The sequence below is a fragment of the Mizuhopecten yessoensis genome, unplaced genomic scaffold (genome assembly GCF_002113885.1).
Source record: "Mizuhopecten yessoensis strain PY_sf001 unplaced genomic scaffold, ASM211388v2 scaffold9285, whole genome shotgun sequence".
Taxonomy (NCBI): Eukaryota; Metazoa; Mollusca; class Bivalvia; order Pectinida; family Pectinidae; genus Mizuhopecten; species Mizuhopecten yessoensis.
The window spans coordinates 186,177-198,356 of NW_018407971.1; the positions used below are offsets into that span (position 1 = coordinate 186,177).

Below are 12,180 nucleotides of genomic sequence, written 5' to 3' on the forward strand. Positions count from 1 at the left end.
CCCCACCTCTCCCCGACCATCCCCGTTCCCCACCTCTCCCCGACCATCCGTGTCCCCCACCTCTCACCGACCATCCCCGTCCCCCATCTCCCCCGAGGGCACCGTAAGCAGTAGATTTATACCATGCCTCGGTACCCGTGATCGTTAACGCGCACAGTTATTACTACTGTTTGCAATCAAGCATGAGCTTCAGACCACTCACGCTTCCAAAAATTTCGGTTCGATCCCCAGCGGTGGCGGAAAAAAGAGAGTGGTGTCTGATAGGGTTAGTTGTTATCCCCTCGATGGCACGGTGGTTTTCCCCGATGGGTTTTCCTCCATCACACAAACACCATTTGTTCCCTTAGCGGCGTCGTAATAAAAGCTCTACAGAGCGTATGGTTGTTGTTGACAATACACATGACGTTAAATAAAGTATTTTCAACATTATTTTACTAGCGTTGCTGAAGGAATGCTTTAGGTATTAAATATGGTGTTTCTTTCGCTTGAAATAAGCATAAAAAATACAGATTCAATACTTTTTATTTGCTTTCATTGGTGTTTGAATTGTTTTCCTCTTTTTTTTCTTCTCTCAAAATCATTATAAAGTAAACCATTTCTGTTAAATAGATCCATTTTTCCTATTATCCGGACCCCCTAGCAAAGTAATATATAGACTGGACAAAACGACGAAGGCTTACACGGATATACCAATAACACAACAACAACCCTCTTCAGTACAGTATGACAGGGGAACAGAACGAATCTTCTTTGGAGCCACAGATGAAATACATGTGTACAGTATCAGATTGGACGGCTCGGATTCCATGGAGGAGGCTAATGCTGGTATGTATTAATAATATTCAACTATAGTGTCAATTGGATGGTTCGGACACCATGACAGAAGGTATAACTGGTATATCTTAATGATATTAATATTTGACTACAGTGTAAAATGGATTGTTCGGACACCATGACAGAAGGTATTACTGGTATATCTTAATGATATTGGCATATGACAACAGTGTAAAAAGGAAGGCTCGAAAACCATGACAGAAGGTATTACTGGTATATCTTAATAATATTAATATTTGACTACAGTGTAAAATGGATGGTTCGGACACCATGACAGAAGGTATTACTGGTATATCTCAATGATATTAGCATATGACTACAGTGTCCATTGACTGTTTCGGACACCATGACAGAAGGTATTACTGGTATATCTTAATGATATAAGCATATGACTACAGTGTAAAATGGATGCTTCGGACACCATGACAGAAGGTATTACTGGTATATCTTAATAATATTAATATTTGACTACAGTGTAAAATGGATGGTTCGGACACCATGACAGAAGGTATTACTGGTATATCTCAATGATATTAGCATATGACTACAGTGTCCATTGACTGTTTCGGACACCATGACAGAAGGTATTACTGGTATATCTTAATGATATAAGCATATGACTACAGTGTAAAATGGATGCTTCGGACACCATGACAGAAGGTATTACTGGTATATCTTAATAATATTAATATTTGACTACAGTGTAAAATGGATGGTTCGGACACCATGACAGAAGGTATTACTGGTATATCTCAATGATATTAGCATATGACTACAGTGTCCATTGACTGTTTCGGACACCATGACAGAAGGTATTACTGGTATATCTTAATGATATAAGCATATGACTACAGTGTAAAATGGATGCTTCGGACACCATGACAGAAGGTATTACTGGTATATCTTAATAATATTAATATTTGACTACAGTGTAAAATGGATGGTTCGGACACCATGACAGAAGGTATTACTGGTATATCTCAATGATATTAGCATATGACTACAGTGTCAATTGAGTGGCTCGGACACCATGACAGAAGGTATTACTGTTTTATCTTAATAATATGTACATTTGGATACAGTGTCAGGTGGACGAGTTGGCTTTAATAGCCTTTGCTTGTTGCCAAATTCCTTTTGTATGTGAGACCTATACAATAACATATCCTGAAATTAACTGAAATAGAAATATTTTTGTATGTAACAATATATGTCTCCTGTGTTTAATGAAGGGTCCGTGGTTCAGGAAAGAGTCATTCGAATAGGTCTGATTATATAAATACATTGTAAACATCTTTAGTGTGAAATAGAGAATTCGTGTTTCCCGAAGGAATTTTGGGAGTTATATGGTTATATAAGAGATATCGAAGAACATATACAATTGCATTGATCTTCAAAACCAACGGTAGCATAAACAAAGCTATATAGAAACACATGCAAATTTACCAGTTGAAATCAATGAAACATAAGGTGACATGCCCTATGTTTGACTTTATTTTTAAATCTGTTGATGCTAAATATGAGCAGACCTTTTGCCCGAGATAAACGCTGTTGACTAGGATTATACGGAGTATAAATGACCACAGGTGACAAAGACAACATGAGACAGACTCTTCTACGGACTGTGTATACTAAACTTTTACTGAGTATATAGGACACATGTGACCTGTACGTGCGATCATTAACACATATACAATACATGTAGTTTCATAATGTATGCAATTGAATGACGACTTAAAGGAAAATGCATTTAGAATTAGAAATATTTAAAAGGAAACGTCAAATTGAAAATGCACAATGAGGAAAGCAATCTTATCTACATACAAATAGTTGTTGGTAACAAAAATATAAGTTCAAATGGGCTGATTTTTTTTTTATTTGTGTGACTTACAATGTATATTACTGCGTCCTAAAGGAGAAGATAAGTATTGCTTAATATAAAATGTTAATGTGAATGGTAATACACATTTGTTTGGATATGTTGGAATATTATTAATTTACACTGGCGTATGTTACTGCACCTGAGAGTATGTAAGCAATTGAAATATATTCATCCCGTGCATTAAGATACAGTTATGAAAGCAAAGTCCATAATGCTGTTTTTTGCCATGGTGTGATAATTATGCTACGATTTACATTGTATACGTGTCTATTAAGAATGTTTACGCATCCACGTTTCAGGAATGTATGCGCCAGCAATAACAATAGACGACAACAGGCGGTACCTGTTTGTGTACTCTCGAGGCTCAACGTCGACTATTATGCAGATAAAACTGGCGGAGGACCCGTTGATGCGATACAGCCGGGTGATTGACAACCCCACTAACAACATTACTCACATAGCCGCTGATCCGGCGACTGGGTAACGGAATTTACCTTCATATCTTAACACGACACTTACGAAGTATATTTTATCATTTAAATGTCTTGTGTTAACATTACTAAAAATGATAATTCATATCGCGATAAAAGATCATTTTAGTATCTAAACTTGAAAAAGGAATACCATGTTTTGGATTGCTTTGTCTTGATCGTGTTAATAGTCGAATGTATATCTATCTAGATCTAACCTTTCAAACACTTTGAGGCTTCTATTTAATGTATAGTATCACTTCTTCAGTCTGTCCTCGTTATATCTAATACGATACAAAAAAACAAATATGCTTAAACAAAATATTAACAAATCGTATAAAAGTATGTACATTTTACCAAAGTACCCTATTGTTTTGTTATATACAACTTGTAATATCACCTTGGTGTGCTTATATCAGTCCTGGGGGAGTAAGTTTTGTACACAAGTTTCCATATGTTAATGCATTAAACCAGACCAGACAATGTCAAAATATACTTAAGCTTATAATTATGTATTGTATACTTGTTGCAGGACATTATTCCTTGGCTCCGACGAAGGAGTGTATGCGTGCAGCTACAACGGGACAGAAACAGTGATAGCGCTCAACAGTTCAGCGAGTAGTAACGGAATTACATTCGACGGTATTAAATATTTTTCTTTCTAGAATTATACGTTAAGATAATTTTCGAAAAGAAAAGAGGCTCATACATATGCAGTAAAAAATCTTTTGAGTTTGCTATGACCCTAAAGCGTTTCCGCAGTGACTTGTGTTGACTGTTAACTTGTAAGTGTGTCCAACTCAGTGGCTACAATTGTTCAGTAAGGATTATGATGTTATAACAGTTGCACAAAGATACAAATGATGTATTAAATACTTCTGTAATGGCGATTGTCTTATGCCCAGACTATACAATTTATTACTAGCAAATAGTACAATTTCAATGTGATATCCAATCATTACATGATGACAAATGATGTACACATGCTATATAAGCTAGATGCTGAGCGTCTTTGCATTGTGCATGATGTATATTTGTATAATGTTCTGTATAATGGTTTGTGACGTCTTTGAAATATGAAGAAAATCAATAAAAAACGTGAAATTAAAAATAATTCTTTTGATGATATTTAAGCTGATTGTAAAAAAAGTATGTTGTTAACACCAGACAAAGTTACAACTAAATCATATTGAAAATATACGTTCGTGTAGAACCAGCTAATTCTAGAGACAAGACAATGTTGATCAGCACACAACCTGGCCTAAATAATATGTAATAAAGAACTTATATTTGAATTATTTTCTCAATACGTTATATTTGTAGATAACTATATATATGCAATACGCGGGAATATCATTTGGAGGATAAACAGGTCTAGTAATGAAGCCAAACAGTTATTCACCATATCTTACAAAACTAATCAGGCTGCTCAGGGTCTGGCGGCAGCTGGGGGTCACCTATACTTCGCCTTGAACTATTGTGACCAAGGTGCTGCCTCACAAGAGTGTGACACGTAAGTACAGTACAGTAACAGATAACTTATATAGTAACTTGGTTAGTCTTCTCGTGGTATCAAATATCCTGATTATTTATATTTATTTATTGATTTGATTCGTTTGAGATGATGGCATGGTCTGAGCTGTCATTGTCCATGTAGATCCTGACCTACTTAACTGGGATCTTTTTTCATCGATTGGCATGCACGTTGATTTAATTCATTACCTAGCATAAGATGAATGCAGCAACTAGTTTTTATGCACTTCTTGTGTTTGTTTCTATTTCTCCTTGTTCACATATGTTTGGCACTATCCTTCATTATCATTATTATATTACTGTTCCTTTGTATATGTAGTTAATTTATATCAACCATGCATGTCAACCAATACTTTCAATTTGTTATTCCTTCATCAATTTATTCGTGAGTACAGTTTTCAATTGATACTATATTCAGTAATTGGTCTGATGTATAGTAAAAAAGAAGGAAATACTTGTCTATACAAAAGAGATTAAAATGGAACTCTGAGTCATTCAAAAACAACAACATAGTGTTGTCAGTTGTGCCTTCCAACGGCTAATGTCATCGGACGATAGTGGTGTGTATAGTTGATGGAACCACACAAGGACTTTTTTTAAATTGGACGTCCCTGGTTTTATCTTACTCAAAACCAGCTGATGTCTGTTAGAAAGGTCGTTCAGTGTAGTCTTTATTGATGTGACATATAATACAATAAACCATACTCATGGGTAGTTTCTCTCATTGCACCTCTTTCCTACTTGATTAATAAAATGGGCCAAAAGAAATCAAACATGGGTTTTATTAGACGATAGTTTCTTTCAGCATGTCCCTTTATCAGTTATACCTGATTGAAATGAGCGAAACGAAATCGACATAGGGATATATCCTCTATCGGGCATTACCTCACATTTTTTTCTATAAACAAAAAGCACAACAGAGTGGTAGCATTGTATATGATGTTTCAGCTAGAGGCAGATTCTACATTTCATGCACCTTTTTCAAATTAACATGGATCTATATTATCAAATATAGTTTCATTGAACAGATATGTTTATCGGTTGCTGAAAGACGGCTCACAGTATGAAGCCTTTAGCCCTTTAATTCGGACAGCCTACTGCTCCATGCTGAAGTTAGTGTACGTCACACCTTTTCAAAGAAACGGTATGTGAAAAAGATTTCAAAGTAGCATTCGATGAAGAACAGTTATATAGTATCTAGTCAAGACGTTTTGCTTATAACCTGCTATTTATAAACTGAAAGCATATTCACTTGCTGCTCTCCTTTTTTACGAAGTATAAACAAATACAATCCTTGATAATACTACCAAATACGTATAAGGATACATCTTAAGAAACGTAGCTAAAAATCAGGTGTATTTGGAAAGCGCGAATAAAAGCTTATCAAGTACTGCATTCATACATATTATTAAACAGAAGAAAATAATTGCATGAAATGTACTTAATGACATAAAATGTATATCATTATAGCGAATGGCAACAGACTAACAGTTGCTTGACGTATAAAGCATTTTATTGTAGCGAATGATAACAAGTCAAATACTTTATGACATATTATTATTATTTATTGCGTAATAAGAAGCCAGTTAATGAGTACAATATGACGTATGAAATATTTCAAAATGGCGAGTGATCACAAGCAATGTAATATAGAAACTAAAATTTCTCACAGTTTGAATTTGCATTTTTGATATAAAAAAAACGTCTGAAGTTTCACTAGGTCGGTCGTGTTGTTTACAAATATGCATCTGACCAGGCAAACTGCAGATACCATGTATACATAACTGTCACTGTTTTACTGTTCAGTATCTACCACTTCACCGTGCCAGGAAGATATTACGGGTGCCTGTATCCATATTGTCGACGACAATTACAGTGATGATTCTTCAGCTTCCAACAGTACGTTTGCCTTTTATTTCCACGTTTTTATGGTAATATCGGTATATTTCTGTGCACAATTCATTTTGGTAGTTTTGCTACTCATTAGGAATTTACTACGTAAAGGGACACAACTGCAAAATTCCGTCATCAAAGAGTATCGTTCACTATAAATTGAGTTCTGAAAGCAATATCCCACGTTGATTATCGTTTGTTACAGAAGAATGTGATTTACAGGATGTTAATATGGATGTTATCCTAGTTTGCCAATTACCCGAAACTAACAATAGTCTTGGACGACAAACCAACGTTTCCAATTCACTAGGGATCGAAACTGTTGATTAAACATTATTATAATGTTGGATTTATAACGAACTGTTTTTCTTTTGTAGATACGTTAGTGATTTGTCTCCTAGTAGTACTGGTGTTTGTGTGTTTGGTGTCCATAGGATTCTTCTTCTGTTGGAAAAAGTAAGTTTTCGAATTCCTAGCTACATGCAAATGTAGGAATATCAAATTAAGATGTTAATATGATAATTAACATACAGTAAATTAATCGTAACATAACAATTTTAATTATTACGAAGTGTGAACTACAGTGCTAACTATTTCGTTCCACATTACATGTACTACGGGCACTTAAACGATCACTTCTTAACATATTCTATTTATATGATTATATATATTTGTAGATATAAATGTAGTATGTGATCTTTGACAACCATCCAAATCATAAACATCAACCTACAATGCTATTGTTTACCTTGTCTAGGATGTCGAAGTTCCAGATGAGTGGAAACAGTGATGAAACCATCAACGAGACTTTACATAGTGGACACTATATGGAGCTGACAGAGGAGCAAAAGTTTTAGTGGTGTGGGCTGTTTATGGAGCTGACAGAGGATCAACAGTTTTAGTGGTGTGGGCTGTTTATGGAGCTGACAGGGGAGTAACAGTTGTGGTGGTGTTGGCTGTTTATGGAGCTGAAAGAGGGGCAAAAGTATTAGTGGTGTGGGCTGTTTATGGAGCTGACAGAGGAACAAAAGTATTAGTGGTGTCGACTGTGTATGGAGCTGACAGAGGAGCAACAGTTTTAGTGGTGTGGGCTGTTTATGGAGCTGACAGAGGAGCAAAAGTATAAGTGGTGTTGGCTGTTTATGGAGCTGAAAGAGGAGCAAAAGTATTAGTGGTGTGGGCTGTTTATGGAGCTGACATAGGAGCAACAGTTTTAGTGGTGTGGGCTGTTTATGGAGCTGAAAGAGGAGCAAAAGTATAAGTGGTGTGGGCTGTTTATGGAGTTGACAGAGGAACAAAAGTGTTATTGGTGTGGGATGTTTATGGAACTGACAGAGGAGCAAAAGTTGTAGTGTTGTGGGATGTTTATGGAGCTGACAGAGGAGCAAAAGTTTTAGTGGTGTGGGCTGTTTATGGAGCTGACATAGGAGCAACAGTTTTAGTGGTGTGGGCTGTTTCTGGAGCTGAAAGAGGAGCAAAAGTATAAGTGGTGTGGGCTGTTTATGGAGCTGACAGAGGAGTAACAGTTTTAGTGGTGTCGGCTGTTGATAGAGCTGACAGAGGAGCAACAGTTTTAGTGGTGTGGGCTGTTTATGGAGCTGACAGAGGAGCAAAAGTATTAGAGGAGTGGGCTGTTTATGGAGCTGACAGAGGAGCAAAAGTATCAGTGGTGTGGGCTGTTTATGGAGCTGACAGAGAAACAAAAGTATAATTGGTGTGGGCTGTTTATGAAGCTGACAGAGGAACAAAAGTATTAGTGTTGTGGGCTGTTTATAGAGCTGCCAGAGGAGCTAAAGTATCAGTGGTGTGGGCTGTATATGGAGCTGACAGAGGAGCAAAAGTGTTACTGGTGTGGGATGTTTATGGAACTGACAGAGGAGCAAAAGTTGTAGTGGTGTGGGCTGTTTATGGAGCTGACAGAGGAGCAACAGTTTTAGTGGTGTGGGATGTTTATGGACCTGACAGAGGAGCAACAGTTTTAGTGGTGTGGGATGTTTATGGACCTGACAGAGGAGCAACAGTTTTAGTGGTGTGGGATGTTTATGGACCTGACAGAGGAGCAACAGTTTTAGTGGTGTGGGATGTTTATGGACCTGACAGAGGAGCAACAGTTTTAGTGGTGTGGGATGTTTATGGACCTGACAGAGGAGCAACAGTTTTAGTGGTGTGGGATGTTTATGGAGCTGACAGGGGAGTAACAGTTGTGGTGGTGTTGGCTGTTTATGGAGCTGAAAGAGGAGCAAAAGTATTAGTGGTGGGGGCTGTTTATGGAGCTGACAGAGGAGCAAAAGTTGTAGTGTTGTGGGATGTTTATGGAGCTGACAGAGGAGCAACAGTTTCAGTGGTGTGGGATGTCTATGGAGCTGACAGAGGAGCAACAGTTTTAGGGGTGTGGGCTGTTTATGGAGCTGACAGAGGAACAAAAGTATTAGTGGTGTAGGCTGTTTATGAAGCTGACAGAGGAACAAAAGTATTAGTGGTGTCGGCTGTGTATGGAGCTGACAGAGGAGCAACAGTTTTAGGGGTGTGGGCTGTTTATGGAGCTGACAGAGGAGTAACAGTTTTAGTGGTGTCGGCTGTTGATAGAGCTGACAGAGGAGCAACAGTTTTAGTGGTGTGGGCTGGTTATGGAGCTGACAGAGGAGCAAAAGTATAATCAGTGTTGGCTGTTTATAGTATTAGAGGAGTGGGCTGTTTATGGAGCTGACAGAGGAGCAAAAGTTGTAGTGTTGTGGCATGTTTATGGAGCTGACAGAGGAGCAACAGTTTAGTGGTGTGGGCTGTTTATGGAGCTGACAGGGGAGCAAAAGTATAATCAGTGTTGGCTGTTTATGGAGCTGAAAGAGGAGCAAAAGTATTAGTGGTGTGGAATGTTTATGGAGCTGACAGAGGAACAAAAGTATTAGTGGTGTAGGCTGTTTATGAAGCTGACAGAGGAACAAAAGTATTAGTGGTGTAGGCTGTTTATGAAGCTGACAGAGGAACAAAAGTATTAGTGGTGTAGGCTGTTTATGAAGCTGACAGAGGAACAAAAGAATTAGTGTTGTGGGCTGTTTATAGAGCTGCCAGAGGAGCTAAAGTATCAGTGGTGTGGGCTGTATATGGAGCTGACAGAGGAGCAAAAGTGTTGCTGGTGTGGGATGTTTATGGAACTGACAGAGGAGCAAAAGTTGTAGTGGTGTGGGATGTTTATGGAGCTGACAGGGGAGTAACAGTTGTGATGGTGTTGGCTGTTTATGGAGCTGACAGAGGAGCAAAAGTATAATCAGTGTTGGCTGTTTATAGTATTAGAGGAGTGGGCTGTTTATGGAGCTGACAGAGGAGCAAAAGTTGTAGTGTTGTGGCATGTTTATGGAGCTGACAGAGGAGCAACAGTTTAAGCGGTGTGGGCTGTTTATGGAGCTGACAGGGGAGGAACAGTTGTGGTGGTGTTGGCTGTTTATGGAGCTGACAGAGGAGCAAAAGTATTAGTGGTGTCGGCTGTTTATGGAGCTGACAGAGGAGCAACAGTTTGTGTGGGCTGTATATGGAGCTGACAGAGGAGCAAAAGTGTTGCTGGTGTGGGATGTTTATGGAACTGACAGAGGAGCAAAAGTTGTAGTGTTGTGGCATGTTTATGGAGCTGACAGAGGAGCAACAGTTTTAGGGGTGTGGGCTGTTTATGGAGCTGACAGAGGAGCAAAAGTATAATCAGTGTTGGCTGTTTATGGAGCTGAAAGAGGAGCAAAAGTATTAGTGGTGTGGGCTGTTTATGGAGCTGACATAGGAGCAACAATTTTAGTGGTGTGGGCTGTTTATGGAGCTGACAGAGGAGCAAAAGTATTAGTGGTGTGGGCTGTTTATGGAGCTGACAGAGGAGCAAAAGTATTAGTGGTGTGGGCTGTTTATGGAGCTGACAGAGGAGCAAAAGTATTAGTGGTGTGGGCTGTTTATGGAGCTGACAGAGGAGCAAAAGTATTAGTGGTGTGGGCTGTTTATGGAGCTGACAGAGGAGCAAAAGTATTAGTGGTGTGGGCTGTTTATGGAGCTGACAGAGGAGCAAAAGTATTAGTGGTGTGGGCTGTTTATGGAGCTGACAGAGGAGCAAAAGTATTAGTGGTGTGGGCTGTTTATGGAGCTGACAGAGGAACAAAAGTATTAGTGGTGTGGACTGTTTATGGAGCTGACAGAGGAGCAAAAGTATTAGTGGTGTGGGCTGTTTATGGAGCTGACAGAGGAGCAAAAGTATTAGTGGTGTGGGCTGTTTATGGAGCTGACAGAGGAGCAACAGTTTTAGTGGTGTGGGCTGTTTATGGAGCTGACAGGGGAGTAACAGTTGTGGTGGTGTTGGCTGTTTATGGAGCTGACAGAGGAGCAAAAGTATTAGTGGTGTGGGCTGTTTATGGAGCTGACAGAGGAGCAAAAGTATTAGTGGTGTGGGCTGTTTATGGAGCTGACAGAGGAGCAAAAGTATTAGTGGTGTGGGCTGTTTATGGAGCTGACAGAGGAGCAAAAGTATTAGTGGTGTGGGCTGTTTATGGAGCTGACAGAGGAGCAAAAGTATTAGTGGTGTGGGCTGTTTATGGAGCTGACAGAGGAGCAAAAGTATTAGTGGTGTGGGCTGTTTATGGAGCTGACAGAGGAGCAAAAGTATTAGTGGTGTGGGCTGTTTATGGAGCTGACAGAGGAGCAAAAGTATTAGTGGTGTGGGCTGTTTATGGAGCTGACAGAGGAGCAAAAGTATTAGTGGTGTGGGCTGTTTATGGAGCTGACAGAGGAGCAACAGTTTTAGTGGTGTGGGCTGTTTATGGAGCTGACAGGGGAGTAACAGTTGTGGTGGTGTTGGCTGTTTATGGAGCTGACAGAGGAGCAAAAGTATTAGTGGTGTGGGCTGTTTATGGAGCTGACAGAGGAGCAAAAGTATTAGTGGTGTGGGCTGTTTATGGAGCTGACAGAGGAGCAAAAGTATTAGTGGTGTGGGCTGTTTATGGAGCTGACAGAGGAGCAAAAGTATTAGTGGTGTGGGCTGTTTATGGAGCTGACAGAGGAGCAAAAGTATTAGTGGTGTGGGCTGTTTATGGAGCTGACAGAGGAGCAAAAGTATTAGTGGTGTGGGCTGTTTATGGAGCTGACAGAGGAGCAAAAGTATTAGTGGTGTGGGCTGTTTATGGAGCTGACAGAGGAGCAAAAGTATTAGTGGTGTGGGCTGTTTATGGAGCTGACAGAGGAGCAAAAGTATTAGTGGTGTGGGCTGTTTATGGAGCTGACAGAGGAGCAAAAGTATTAGTGGTGTGGGCTGTTTATGGAGCTGACAGAGGAGCAAAAGTATTAGTGGTGTGGGCTGTTTATGGAGCTGACAGAGGAGCAAAAGTATTAGTGGTGTGGGCTGTTTATGGAGCTGACAGAGGAGCAAAAGTATTAGTGGTGTGGGCTGTTTATGGAGCTGACAGAGGAGCAAAAGTATTAGTGGTGTGGGCTGTTTATGGAGCTGACAGAGGAGCAAAAGTATTAGTGGTGTGGGCTGTTTATGGAGCTGACAGAGGAGCAAAAGTATTAGTGGTGTGGGCTGTTTATGGAGCTGACAGAGGAGCA

The 12,180-nt window shown here is 39.4% G+C and overlaps 1 protein-coding gene across 1 annotated transcript in view; it reads left to right on the plus strand.

The window, feature by feature from the left end:
* The window catches only part of LOC110457641, a 12,100-nt gene extending 4,368 nt beyond the window's left edge, over positions 1 to 7,732 (plus strand). The window contains exons 2-9 of the mRNA XM_021508993.1: positions 610 to 825; positions 3,013 to 3,193; positions 3,716 to 3,825; positions 4,507 to 4,696; positions 5,745 to 5,860; positions 6,523 to 6,615; positions 6,987 to 7,065; positions 7,367 to 7,732. Of these exons, the coding sequence (XP_021364668.1) occupies positions 610 to 825; positions 3,013 to 3,193; positions 3,716 to 3,825; positions 4,507 to 4,696; positions 5,745 to 5,860; positions 6,523 to 6,615; positions 6,987 to 7,065; positions 7,367 to 7,466 (1,085 nt within the window). The 3' untranslated portion in view covers positions 7,467 to 7,732. The remainder of the gene's footprint in view (positions 1 to 609; positions 826 to 3,012; positions 3,194 to 3,715; positions 3,826 to 4,506; positions 4,697 to 5,744; positions 5,861 to 6,522; positions 6,616 to 6,986; positions 7,066 to 7,366) is intronic.
* Positions 7,733 to 12,180: the final 4,448 nt, after the last annotated feature.